This window comes from Protomyctophum bolini (genome assembly GCF_963924005.1).
Source record: "Protomyctophum bolini genome assembly, chromosome: 13".
NCBI classification, from domain to species: Eukaryota; Metazoa; Chordata; class Actinopteri; order Myctophiformes; family Myctophidae; genus Protomyctophum; species Protomyctophum bolini.
In genome coordinates, this window is record NC_137874.1 from 23,686,291 (window position 1) to 23,701,060 (window position 14,770).

Below are 14,770 nucleotides of genomic sequence, written 5' to 3' on the forward strand. Positions count from 1 at the left end.
ATTTCAACACATTTCTAAATCCACAAATATTCATAGTATAATACTACTGTATATTCATTCCATGTTATCTTTTATTTATTTTTAAATAAATTAAAAAGTAGGTTAGGGGTACTAGCGGCAATACAACTAAGAAATCACACACGTGTGAAGTGAGGGGCGCTCTTATTGTCATACATCATCTTACATCATGCATCACATTCCGTGTTCAGCCAATCAAATCATCTCAATTTAGTACACACAATGTGCTCCCAATGTGCAGGTTGGTGCCTTGCATGGTTTCCTCCGACCATCGGTGTATAAATGTGTGTGGATGGGTAAATGCAAATCAGAATCTATGTAAAGAGCTTTGGATAAAAGCTCTGTATAAATGCACCATTTACCATTTGCAGCTAGCCTCCTACAGAGCACAGAAGTTTGTTTGGCTAGTTGGATCTGCTAGGTGCCCAAAATAGAGATGCCAGGGTTAATGAAGCGCTCCTTTCCCACAGACTGGAGATGGCGTGAATGATGCGCCGGCCCTGAAGAAGGCAGAGATTGGCATTGCCATGGGCTCCGGCACGGCGGTGGCCAAGTCGGCCTCTGAGATGGTTCTCTCCGATGATAACTTCTCCACCATAGTAGCTGCTGTGGAGGAGGGCAGAGCCATCTATAACAACATGAAGCAGTTCATCAGATATCTCATCTCCTCTAATGTGGGAGAGGTGGTCTGGTGAGGACACACTCACTCGCGCGCTCTCTCTCTCTCTCTCTCTCTCTCTCTCTCTCTCTCTCTCTCTCTCTCTCTCTCTCTCTCTCTCTCTCTCTCTCTCTCTCTCTCTCTCTCTCTCTCTCTCTCTCTCTCTCTCTCTCTCACTCACTCACTCACTCACTCACTCACTCACTCACTCACTCACTCACTCACTCACTCACTCACTCACTCACTCACTCACTCACTCACTCACTCACTCACTCACTCTCACACACACACACACAAAGATACATCCTGTATACACATGTTTCTATTTTCTCCCTATGCAGTATCTTTCTGACCGCCATCCTGGGCCTCCCTGAGGCTTTGATTCCAGTCCAGTTGCTGTGGGTTAATCTGGTTACTGATGGACTGCCCGCCACTGCCTTGGGATTTAACCCCCCAGATCTGGACATTATGGACAAGCCACCCCGTAACCCCAAAGAACCTCTAATCTCTGGCTGGCTCTTCTTCAGATACCTGGCAATTGGAGGTACTGTAAACGTGATGGTGCTGATTAGCTGATACCAGAGCATGTGAGCGGCCGAGAAATCCTCTCTTCGCTCTCGGCGGCTTTTGTCCCGCTCGTGTTGACCCCCCCCCCCCCCCCACGCCGCTCAAATACGCCCGCTCACAAATACATTTGTTTAACGTTGATTAAAACTCATCTTGTGCCAGTGATGGGAAAATACGTCATTTTTTGTTTTTCATTGATTACGTTAGATCGTGCTCTTCGCCAATGTTGCTAGGTTGTTGTAAACAGATTTACTCAAATGCATTTAACTTTAATAAACAGAAAATAAATGTTTAGGTGGGTCACCAATTTCATCCAATCAGGAAAGAGAAACAATTTATCCGCTTCTATTTTTCATTGTTTGTGTCCTGACTTGGGCTGGGGAGACCCCTGTAACTGACAAACACTAGCAATGAATGATAGGGGAATATAGAACTATTCAATACATACTGTATAATAAAAAAAGGTATATTTAATGCTAATTACTTGCGCAAGCAGAGCGCGCAAGTAATCGTTTCGCTTGGTCTCTTCGAAGTGAAGACAAGTTTTCTTCAACGGTAAATCTGTGCCTGGTTTGCTGGGACTAGTTACAACATTACGTCATCCTTGAGAGAGTACATGGTGTGTATATGACGTAATGTTGTAACTTGTAACTTGTAACTTGCACTTTTTGGAACCAAGTAACCACAGTATACTGCTAATCAAATTACAACTACATACTCTGTATGTAGTTGTAACTAGAACAACTACATACAGTCTGTGCCTGGTTTGCTGGGACTAGTTACAAGTTACAAGTTACAACATTACGTCATATACACACCATGTACTCTCTCAAGGATGACGTAATGTTGTAACTAGTCCCAGCAAACCAGGCACAGATTTACCGTTGAAGAAAACTTGTCTTCACTTTTTGGAACCAAGTAACCACAGTATACTGCTAATCAAATTACAACTACATACTCTGTATGTAGTTGTAACTAGAACAACTACATACAGTCTGTGCCTGGTTTGCTGGGACTAGTTACAAGTTACAAGTTACAACATTACGTCATATACACACCATGTACTCTCTCAAGGATGACGTAATGTTGTAACTAGTCCCAGCAAACCAGGCACAGATTTACCGTTGAAGAAAACTTGTCTTCACTTTTTGGAACCAAGTAACCACAGTATACTGCTAATCAAATTACAACTACATACTCTGTATGTAGTTGTAACTAGAACTACATACAGTCTGTGCCTGGTTTGCTGGGACTAGTTACAAGTTACAAGTTACAACATTACGTCATATACACACCATGTACTCTGGTCCCAGTTCACAACGATGACGTAATGTTGTAACTGGTCCCAGCAAACCAGGCACAAACCTACGGTTGAAAAAAACTTGGCTTCACTTTTTGGACACATATTACTCTGATCATGATTTAGTATTAATATCACTATAGTACAAAAATAAATTACAAAAATGAAATACATTTAAAACAATTGACAATTTACAATAAGTAATAAAATAATTATACTGTATAATATATTTTAATTCAGTTTATATACCTTTTTTTTTCATCACATATCAATGATTCATTTTTCTGTAAAAAAGTAGTTAGGTAGCAAATAGTTACACGTAATGATTATACATTTCAAACGTTCCTTCACAGAGATACTGAGATGTGATACTTTCCAGCGGTCGAAAGTACTTGCGCGCTCTGCTTGCGCACTAGTAGGCCATTTATGGCCTACTAGTGTGCAACAAGCAAGTATGCACTCGGCAGAGTGCAGTTCTAGTTTAGATTAAGTTTGTCATTCATCATCATGCTGTTGTTCCACTGTGCACAATAATGTTTTATTGGTGAGTCATTGCGATATGTGACTGTGACCGACTACTCCTGCAGGATATGTGGGTCTTGGAACAGTGAGTGCAGCTATGTGGTGGTACATGTACGATGATGAAGGCCCTAAAGTCTCCTTCTATCAGCTGGTGAGTAGGCTGTATCCTGTGGTACTTGAAAGCAATACTGCACTTTATGCACAAGTTGGTTACAATTCTGTGTTGCCCCATTTTGAAAACGCTGCTAAACCATATAGATGCACTTTATATCTTACTTTGTTTCTCTTATGTATGTTTTTATGCTTTGTCTCGTAGTGTGTTTTGTTTTGTGTTTTGTGTGGGGACTGCGGATGAAAATGTGCATCTTTGCTAAAAGCGGACCCTCGGCGATAGAGCCTTCTATGTGGCAGCCCCTGCCCTCTGAAGCTCTCTCCCCTTGGAGATTCACCAGACTCCTACTGTACATTGGACTCTTTCAAGTCTGCACTGAAGAGACATTTGTTCACTCAGTTTCTTTGTTTTGTTTTTGTTTTTCTGTTTTGTAAAGCGTCCTTGGGTTTCTTGAAAGGCGCTATATAAATTCAAGTTATTATTATTATTAAATCCGGTATATTTACATTCACATTGCATTTACATGTAATGTCCATTAATATGCACTGTCCTATCAAAATAAACAGTAAAGTGCTCCCGTCCCGTCATCAGACTCCAGCTTAAAGGGACATTTCACCGATGGAAGAAACTGCAGTCACTTAATATTAATAGTATTTGTAGTAGATGACAGTAGCACAATTTGAAATTTACAGTATAGCCCCTTGTATGCGGATTACATTTTGCCATGTATTCCCACGACGCACGTTGGATTATTTGGCGATCCCAACATTCTCCAAAAATAGATGGTGTGTTGGTGGGAAGCAATACCCCTGTGGTTTAATTTCAGACAGGGAGGGAACAGGGCCAGATTTCCCCAGCTGCTACACTGTCAGATCTGAGCTTCATCAAACCACAGAGGTCCTATCCATATATCCTGTTGACACATGCTGACATACACACAAAATAACGTAAACACACACAGCTTGAGTAACATACCCTGCATCAGTGATGATCAACCTTTTTAATTTCAAGAACCCACACTTTGCCATTAGTGTTTAACTCTTATGAGTGTACAATGTGTACATTTGTACTCTTTGGAGTTGCAGACATATTGTACAGACATATTGTAAGGGTCCGTTTGTTCCCCAACTGTCAATCATTAGCTGGAGACCCCCTGGAACCCACTCAAGGACCCCTGCGTTCTCCACTCCCCAGGCTCCACGTTGACAAACCGTGCCCTACATAGTAAAGTGCAGTGTTAAAATTGTCTGTTTTTACACTCTGAGTTAAATAAACACTCTGTTGTCTGACTCTCTCTACAGAGACATTTCATGCATTGCACTGAGGAGAACCCCATGTTCCAGGGGATAGACTGTGATGTCTTTGAATCCCGCTACCCTACAACGATGGCCCTGTCTGTTCTGGTCACTATTGAAATGCTCAACGCTCTCAACAGGTCAGTCATCTTCTACTGGCTGTGTTCAGGTCAGGGGGGGGGGTATAGTTATAAACTCAACAACATGGGTGTATCACGTGACCCACATTTGCAAGTATGGGCAAAAATACTTTAGGGCCAAAAAAAGTATTTTTGCCCATACTTGCAAATGTCATTTAAGGTATCAGTCTAGCGGTCCGGGCACCTAGGCTGGTAATCCAGCAGGTTCGAGGTCGATCCCGACAACCTTTGCTACGTGTCTTTGCCCCATCTCTCTCCTCGTTTCCTGTCAACCTACTGTATATCTATCAATAATGGCAAAAAGCCCCAACAAATATAAAAAGAATAGGTAGGCATATATCCCTGATCGTCTGGCTGTGCATAACTACTTGATTGCTGGACTAGTCAAGTGAGATGAGCAGACCTTGGCAAGTTGGCATATGGGCTAATGTCGGTGTGTTCAACGAACTGGGTGACCATCTTTACCAGCATTAGGTGATCTGAATTTATTTTATTTTAAATTCTTGGGCTTCAAATAGATTTCCTGGAGTCCCAAACTGCCAGAATCCTTCATTTGTGACAAGACTTAATGCTGCGTTGACTGTATGCAATACAATATTATAATGCATACAGTACAACATAATAATTCGCACATTGTATATACTAGTCCTTACCCGTTCTGAATATATGAACAGCAAATCATGTTCAGTGTGCGATGTAATAGATCACATTACTGATAGGGGGGGAATTGTTTACAGATGGTCTTGGGAAGTTGGGTTGGGCACAAAAGTATAGGCTAATTAAATGCTGTAGTACAATCATAAGTACACCATTGATGTGTGATGTAAATATGGTGGTGATATTCTGCCTATAAATGGAAGTTATTGAATATTTTCAAGTTCGGTGTTGCACTTTGTAGACGGTCCCTAACCGCTCACCGTCTGCTGCCCATGGAGATATAAGCTATTAAACGGTGAACGCGGAGGTTGGCTTTTTGGGCTTCAAAGCAAGTTGTAGTTTGTTCTTTATATAATCAGGATAAGAATTTGTCTGATTTAGGAACGTATCGTTGTCATTGCATCTGTCTATATGTATTTTGTCACTGGTGACACTGGTGACACGTGATTTGCGGGGAGATGAGTTGTTCAGTACCCCCTTTGTGGCCGCGGGGGGTACTGCGCCCTGGGTGCGGTTGGATTATTATTTCATATAAATGGGTATTGTACTGTAAATATGACATGAATATGAATGCAAAGTAGTGGTTGAGGTGTTGACAGGCTAGCTGTTGGTGTTGTGCATGGTGAGATGTGTGCAAACGGTGTGGTTTAGTAGGAGAAGACGGCCAAAGGATGCAACACACACACACGCTGCGCCAAATTGTATAGGGCACTCTTTGTTGTGTTGCGGCGGTAGCTAGAGGAAGCATGCCAGTGGGGTAACGGTGAGAACGGTGGCCTGTGATGCAGGTGTCGCTAAGGGTCGGAGGTGTGTGAGGGTGCGAGGTTAATTCACTAATACATTCATTATTAATCATTAATGTGTCAAATCGAAGAAAAAAAATGCCTGTGTGAAAAGTGGGAGTGATTGGTGCAGGCAATGAGGAGATACGGCGGTGTTTCTGACAGACAGACATTGACTGAATGAATAGTATGATGATTATAGTATGATGATATGATGTTAATATTTGGATACTTGATGAGCGTATGGGAAAAACTCCCTGTGTTGCTGCCAGGTTTGCTCATGGAGCAAGCCTGTCAAATAGAAACCAAGACTAATGCCTCGTTATAGGAAAGTGTTTTCGGAATAGAATTCTAAATGAGAGGGGCTTCCCTTGTCGATGAAAAGGCAGAGACTACTGTGGTTCATATCCCCAGCCAAAATAGACAGTAAAAGTGACAGGTCCACCACATGTTTACATGGTTGCTAGCTACACTAGCTTGGGGAAGTCTGTTGTCATGATTTAGTCAGCTTTGTTATTCATTTTGAATCGTCATGGAGTCTTTCTCCGTGTGAGGACATCGACCGCATGCCTTTAATTATACAGTAATTTCTATTTCCTCAATCCTCACTGGAAGATGACAGAACTGGATTCTTTAAGCTTCTAGGGGTTTTCAAAAGTTCAATATTGTGTGTTGTTTTTTTTTGTCTGATTATAATTTTCCTTAATGGTTTGTCACTAATCTTCAATTTAATTTCCTGTTTCAATTTATTTGAACACAAATTAGTCTTTCTGAGAACCAGTCCCTGGTCAGGATGCCTCCCTGGGTCAACTTCTGGCTGCTGGGAGCGATCATCCTCTCCCTCTCCCTTCACTTCCTCATCCTCTACGTTGAGCCTATGCCTGTGAGTAGTGTTCTGTCAAGACGCTAGATGGCGCACACTAAAGTTTGGGTCTATTAACCCATTTTGAATTGAGATCAGATTCTAAAAATGTCAGTCAAGGGCAGTCAAACATGACTAGGTCGCTATAAAAAACGGGCCTGTTATATGTCAGGTTTCACCTGACAATAATCTTAAAGAGTTAAATGAATACTCTAGTCTACACAGAGGGAGAGGCACTCTCACACACAGGGGCAAACTGCTGCTGAAATGTCAGCCTATGTTGAGGCGGTGGGCAGAGAGAGCACTTCGGAAATTCCCATCTCATTATTATTTTCATTTAATCGCCAGACAGACTATATTACTCTAACCCAAATTGATATTGCATACTACAATGGGAAATTTTATACCTACTGTAGGACACTTCATAAGATGACTTGTTTTGTTCTGGGTAAGTCTAGTATAGCCCTGATAGTCTACATTGTGATTGTATATTGACGACTGATAGTATATTGCATTGTATATAAATCTATTACTTTATATTTTGTGTAAATAGTTCTCACTGAGACAAAACCATTGCATGTTCAAACATACTTGATTAAAGATCATTCTGACTGCACCTATATTGCCTTATTGTGAGGCTTATCCTCTTTTGAAGTAGTGCTTTCCACTAGTTAAGTTGCATTTTATTGTAAACAAAGACTTTGAGAGGAAGAAAGACCTTCTGTCTTAAGGAGACTGGTGCATCTCTGTCTGCTTGCAGCCATCGAATGATTTATCTTGGTCTAGACTCTAGACCAATTAACCGTGTTCTGTCATCGGAAGAGGGAATAACTGTTTGTGGTCTCCTCCGTCCCTCAGCTGATATTCCAGGTGACCCCTCTGCACTTGGGCCAGTGGATAGTGGTGCTGAAGATCTCCATTCCAGTCATCCTTCTGGATGAGGCCCTGAAGTACATCTCCAGGAACCATCTAGAAGGTATGTAGACCTCACTGATTCACGTTTGAAAAAAGCAATGCACCTTGATCTCAGTTCTGAAATCTTGAATAATTCAATCAATTCAAGTTCTTGAGTATCCGTGAAATGTCAAATTGGAAGTCAGTTTTCAGTTGTAACTAATCCCTTTACTCTCTTTTCCTCATGCATTTATAATGCAGCCTAAATTTTTTCTCGCCTTCTCTGAAAAGGTACTCTTTATTTCCATCTTCTCCTCTCCTTTGCTTTAAACTAGCAACTCCTAGCAATAGTCTGGTAGGACAACATATCGCTTCTAATTGTGTTATTGTCTTCTTTCATCGTTGGCAGGTGATGAGGAGAAGAGATACAGGAGGAGACGGGTGCTGGACTAAGACCTCTCCCTCAACACACACACACACACACACACACACACACACACACACACACACACACACACACACACACACACACACACACACACACTTACATACACACATACGCCTGCCCTCTTCCCCTTTTCACTATACACCCTCTCTCTCTCTCTCTCTCTCCTGTCCTCAATCCCTGGTCCTGCATGTCCCAGCCAACCACCACTAGAAATCCGCAGGGCTTGCATGAGGCGGTGAGAGTGAGAAAGTGTGCATGTGTGTCACTGCGAGCATGTGTCGTCTTTACCATGCATTTTGAGCGTGTGAGAGAATGCGTTAATGTGAGTGACTTGTGAGGTGTTATCTTAGCTGTGACCCAACTTCACAGTTCTGGGAAAGTGCGACAGAGAAATTACCCATAGCCCTTCAAACATCTCTGCCCATTGACTGTACAATTCAAAACATTGGTGCAGTAGCTAGCTAGACCTTTTTGGGGGGGGTGGAGGACAGAGATTTAGAGAAGTTGGTGGGGGTGTCGGTATGGGAATAGAGAGAGACCTTGAGAGGTGACGCCTTCCCAGGAGAACACTGAGAGACCGCTATTCACACTCGCAAGACTGAAGAAGGCGAGCATCTGGAGGGTGGCACTCACCCCTGCTCAGTCACTCTTATGTGTGTGTCACCATAAAAGCTTTATCTTTGAGGTATCTCCTGCTACCCACACAGCCAGCTGTGGCCAGCTCTGTATGAGCAGGGCCTGTCAACAAAAGGGACATCTCTGATCTCTGGCTAGTGTGTCATAACACTGTTCCTCCATCTCCTGCTGTCTTTACTCTTTCCACATGGAACCTCTTCCTTTTATTTGTTGCAAGATTATGCAGAATTGGTCCTTTTGCACTCTCCCATCCCCCCACCCCCTTTCCTCTCTCTCTCCCTCTCTCTCCCTCTCATATTTTCTCTCTGTTGAGGAGGACTTGTAGGACTCTGGGATGTGGAGGGGTTTCCCCTCTTGAAGGTGTGAATAGCTTTATGCTGCTTGGCTTCTTAATTTAGTTCTTATATGCGGAGCTGGAGTCAGTTCGCAGACAGAAAACAAAAGCAAAACAATAATAGTAATAATAATAAGTAGAGTGAAATGTGAATTGTCTAACCTTACCAAACCAGCATACTTATGGTGCTTTTACACTGCATGGTACCAACTCAGCTCCACTCCACTCGACATTGGCTAGTTTAAAAGGGTGTAAACTGCAGGAACTTACTTACTTAATGTAACATAATTACTTAATGTAGTATAGGGGAAGTCCAAGTCCACTGGCAATGATTCTCTCTGTACAATCAGCAGTCTGCAGTGTTTTCACATCACATTTTGGTATCGTCTCCGCTCCCTTGAAACATCGACAGAGAAGAAGAAATACTAGCTACGACTAGGTACTGCTTTTGTCCACTGGTAAACCAAAAAGTGTGAGTGCAGTTGAGCCGCACCATACAGTAGAAAAGTGACTATACAGTACAGTTATCAATAGCGCCTCTCCTAGCTGACTGTCATATACAACTGCTGTGCTGACACTGGAGCATTCAGTTATCAATCATCAGATGTCTGACGTTGACTAATGGGTCTGGGTGAATGGGTCTTTCAGCCTTTGACTTGCGACTTGCACAGCTGATGTGACATGACTTAAGATGGGCATGGATATCAAGCACACAGACGGTTTTCTCAGCCTTTAATAATTAGTTTGCTACACATTAGAACGTGCCCATGTTAATCCCATCATCAACATCAATGCCTTATATAGCCCACTGAACTTCCACATTGAGTAATGTGGTAAAAAAAGAATGTGTTTTTTATAAGACTTTTTGATTTTGCGTTATCCATTCTTTGTTTCCATTCATATTTGCCATATCTGTAATTATCATAATCTTGGAGCACTTAGTCTTGAAGACTCTGAATGTCTTAAAGCATGGTCTAATGCGTATCGTTTACCGCTCCCCTCTATTGTGTATTCTCTGTGTACTGTTCCCTCGGCTCCTCTCGCTCCCAGCGCTTTTGCAATTCAGGCTCATGTGGGTATTGTTTTATAATGACTAAATAATAATGTATTTGACTGAATGAACCCAGGGGGTTTTGATTGTGTCTTTATTTCTTAATTGTGGGTTTTGTTGTGGGTCCCGGTGCTCTGGGCTGGGCCAGGCTGATGCAGTAACTAACAGGGTGTGCAGAGCTGCAGACACAGCTCGGATCACTTGCATAGTGCCACTATTTCAATGTGGGATAGGTGACTTTGTGTGTTATTCTTGCATCGCTCACAAATGCTCACCATTTCTGTGTACTTGCTCTCTCAGAGGTGGGCTATGGACAGTTCAGATATGTTCAATGACATCATCCATTTTCCTGCAGTGATGGATGGCATCGGTGGTCATTTCAAGCGGGATTTAATGTATTGATGCAAGGCTACTCAATTTCACTGTGCTAACTTTCCAAGAAGAGGAAGGCTGTAGTTTCCAATACAATTTACAATTTAGGCATTTAGCAGACACTCTTAATCCAGAGCAATTTACAGTAGCTTGGAATCCCCACCGATGTTGTCTTTGGAATGTTTCTAAACTGTCGACAGCACGCCTCTGATCGAGTACAGAGATGGTGCCATCTTACGATGAGCATCAGTGAGGACCACTATATGACGATAAGCTTGAAAATAGGCACCTACTGTATGGAAAACTGTACCCATGTTCATCGATTTCATCAGCTTAATTTCCACATGAATGTGTAACCAGGTCAACATGTTCATGTGGTATGTCTTTCCATACCAGTAGTGGCTTAGCCCAATTCATACATACAGGCGGTAGTCAAATGATCAGTCGGCATGAATACTGTAGCTGGTTTTCACGTAAAGAAAAGAATTGTGATGCGGTCATACAGAAAATATAAATGAAGCTGAGGTCTCCAGACTGGCTGACTCCCTCTTAGCTGCTGCACCGGCCCCCTGTGGCCCTTTGACATTATGGCACTATAGTTCTGTATAACCTTGTTCTTTACTACTGAATCCTCGAACTCTGTACAGAAGATGAAAAGATGGTCGCATGGAACCTTGTTACTGTAATTAATAACCTATACAGTATATGTTATTTAAAAGAAATGTTTTTATAACATGCATCGATGAAGCCTACTTACCAACGACAAAACGAATTGCAAGAAAACATTTTTATTTTTATTTGAGCACATACTATCTAAGAATCTCCTTTTTTTTGTAGACTAGAAAGTTTGTTTATTCATTGTTCCGTTTGGTTTTTACAGTTGCTGGGTTTTTGTGTCTTTTACTGTAGGGAAAAATATGATGTGTCATTGTTAAAGATAGGCAAGATCATGCTTAGGCTAATTCCAGTAACGGTGGTGATGATGATGACGATAATTTCAGTGATAGTAATCTGACAATCTTTATCAAAACTGTGTAAATTAACTGTCTGGTTTGAGGCTGACTTCTACTTTGATGCACAAATCTATAAGGGTCATGCACCAAAGTATAAATGAGCTTAATGCTTCTACACTGAGTGACAAGCAGTGAGGAATCCTGCGTTATGAAGTTTATAATGGATATACATTGAAGGGCTCAATGTGGCTGCAGGATCTCTAGAGACCCGTGCCAAACCTTTTGGCTTCAGCCATTTGGAATGCATATATGTCTTGAGTATGGCACTCAAGTTCTGCTGTCTGCTAAAACGAATGACCCCCTATTATTTAAAAAGAGAATCATGTTGCTGTTGCTGACATTTGACCATCCCATCGCCTCTTCTGTTGTCTGCAGTAGTGACAGACTGGTCTTTAGAGCCTGGCTCCCACCAATGAGAAGTTAAAAGCATTCTCTGTATTGCCTTGTTGATATTAATTGTGGACACATAATTTTATAAATGATAAAGTGGAAATAAAGATTATTTATCTTGTTATTTACTCCATGGTCGTGTTCCTTCTTCTGGGCCACTAAAGGGTTTATGACTAGCTGTCATTTGTGGCATAAGGCCTTAATGTCACTCTCCAGAAAGCATAGCCTACGTTAGCTACAGTTCAAGATGTCAGAAACGTAATCACAACAGCGAGGGGCCATGCAAAGCCATATCTTGTCTTTCCATCACGGAGGGATTCATTTTCTCAATCATAAACCTTACAAGCTAAAATGCTATGGTCACCTATTTATTTTTTTGATTTGAGGGTGGAGTGTCACTTAATAGCTGACTCATGATCACTTAGCTTATATATTAGAACAAAAAGTTCCACTCAGAATAAAATTAATCTGCCAACCATAGCCTCCAGTTTTCAGCCACATCAAGGGACTACATGGCAAGACGTGTGTGAATACATTTCCACCAGCAGAGGACGATGTTACATTTCTTTGAAAGAAAAAGACGCCTGATATTCTGATAGTTATTTGCTATATATTATATAGACTTCAATAAGAGGCCACTCCATTTCTTTAAACAGAAAATAAATGTTTAGGTCAGGATACCTTTCAATGAGCAGTGTTTAGTATAAATATAAGTTCCCGATTGTACCTTACATGCCAGTGTGGCGCAGGTGATAAACCGGGGGTTTGTAATCAGGACATTCAGGGTTCAAGTCCCCTGAAGAACATTTTCAATGTCCATCTAAATTCTAAAAGGCTGGTTAAATTTAAGTCCCAGATTGTACCTTACAGCCCAGCGTGGCTCAAAAGATACATCTGAGGTTTACAATCCAAAGGTTACTGGTTCAAAACTCAAACAAAACTAATACTCAACAAAAAACTCAAACAAACTCAAACAATACTAAAAATCAACAAAAAACTCAAAGATTAGTCAATATAAAAACTGAAACAACAAAACAAACAAAACATGTCAAATAAAACAAAAGCAATAAACAAAAATCATCAACCACAACAATCCAAATGCCTTACCTAAATGCTTTTCAAAGCAAACTTATGTCATACAACCTCTAATCATTAGGGTTCATTATGACAACAAATGAGATTTAGGTTGGAACCTTTCACTGTAGAGCATGCAATAGCATGCGCGCAGGGTCCGGCCCATTCCTCTCTGTTATGTAATATGACGAGCATTTAACTTTTAATATCACAATTATTGTAGCTAATCTTTAACTGAATCTGGAAGTATTCCTTTATTAAATGATTCTTCATAGTCTGGAATTGTAACTGATCAATTTTCTTTTGTGACTTTCGCCTTTATTTTATATGGAGGGACAGTCAGTGGTGTAAACTTTATTTATATAGCACATTTCATACATAAAATGCAACTCTGTCACATTCTGTCTCTCCCTCAGTCTCCACACTGGCCTCCCATATCCCATTCCAGCACACCCAGTTCCATTTACACACCTGTCAACTACCTAATCAGCCCAGCAGTGAACACTTCTCCAATCAACCTGCTCACTATAAAACTGGACTCAGTACAAACACTCATTGTCAGTTCATAACCTGTGTCACAGATGTCCTGCCTGTTCATGTGTTGACTTTGATGTCATTCTGATTCATGCCTGATTCCTACCTGCATTCCCCTGTGTAAGATATCTCGTAATTCTTTATTAAATACTTTATTATTATACTCTAGTTTGTTGTGACTTTGCTCCTGGGTTCAACTCTGTCTGCATCCTTGACAACTAAAGTACTTCACATATTAAACTTTATTTATATAGCACATGTCATACATAAAATGCAACTCAAAGTACTTCACATGAAAATAAAATAAAAAATAACAAGCAGCGGAATGCCAGAAACAAAAAGTAGGTCAATCTACAATTAGCAAATAAAAATAGCAATACAAAACTAAAACATTAAAAATGGTAAGGAAATTTGTATTGGATAATGCATTTTAAATTGATATTATTAGATATTCAACTTTATTGACATTTATAATTAAATTGGTGTCTTTACACTGTAGAATCCATTGTTGTTTGTTTCTGTTGCTTAACTCTGTTGCTTTAACTACATATAAGTGTCTATTTGTTTGTCTCTAAATGTTTTGATGAACTGAACAATGCCCTTTGTTCAATTCATGCCATACTATAGCACGCAGTTTTTCATCAATTTTGAGGATTTGAAGAAAATTCAAAATTTCAAAAAACATGGGTTATAGCCCATCGTTTTTTGAATTTTTGAAAAAAATGTTATCCTCATTTTTCATCATTTTTGAACATGGGCTATAGCCCCTACCGTACGGCATACTATAGCACGCCGTTTTTCATCATTTTTGAGGATTTGAAGAAATTTCAAAATTTCAAAAAACATGGGTTATAGCCCATCGTTTTTTGAATTTTTGAAAAAAATGTTAGGGGCTATCAAAATTTCAAAAAACATGGGTTATAGCCCATCGTTTTTTGAATTTTTGAAAAAAATGTTATCCTCATTTTTCATCATTTTTGAACATGGGCTATAGCCCCTACCGTACGGCATACTATAGCACGCCGTTTTTCATCATTTTTGAGGATTTGAAGAAAATTCAAAATTTCAAAAAACATGGGTTATAGCCCATCGTTTTTTGAATTTTTGAAAA

The 14,770-nt window shown here is 40.6% G+C and overlaps 1 protein-coding gene across 2 annotated transcripts in view; it reads left to right on the top strand.

The window, feature by feature from the left end:
* atp2a3 (ATPase sarcoplasmic/endoplasmic reticulum Ca2+ transporting 3) overlaps positions 1 to 12,179 on the top strand; it is a 56,579-nt gene extending 44,400 nt beyond the window's left edge. The window contains exons 15-22 of one of the 2 annotated variants that reach the window (XM_080780874.1): positions 489 to 709; positions 1,018 to 1,220; positions 3,131 to 3,216; positions 4,479 to 4,612; positions 6,817 to 6,934; positions 7,772 to 7,889; positions 8,217 to 8,273; positions 8,324 to 12,179. In XM_080780874.1, the coding sequence (XP_080637000.1) occupies positions 489 to 709; positions 1,018 to 1,220; positions 3,131 to 3,216; positions 4,479 to 4,612; positions 6,817 to 6,934; positions 7,772 to 7,889; positions 8,217 to 8,260 (924 nt within the window). In that variant the 3' untranslated portion in view covers positions 8,261 to 8,273; positions 8,324 to 12,179. Of the gene's footprint in view, positions 1 to 488; positions 710 to 1,017; positions 1,221 to 3,130; positions 3,217 to 4,478; positions 4,613 to 6,816; positions 6,935 to 7,771; positions 7,890 to 8,216 lie in introns of both variants that reach the window. The other variant, XM_080780873.1, reaches the window with a different exon arrangement.
* The last annotated feature ends 2,591 nt before the right edge of the window (positions 12,180 to 14,770 follow it).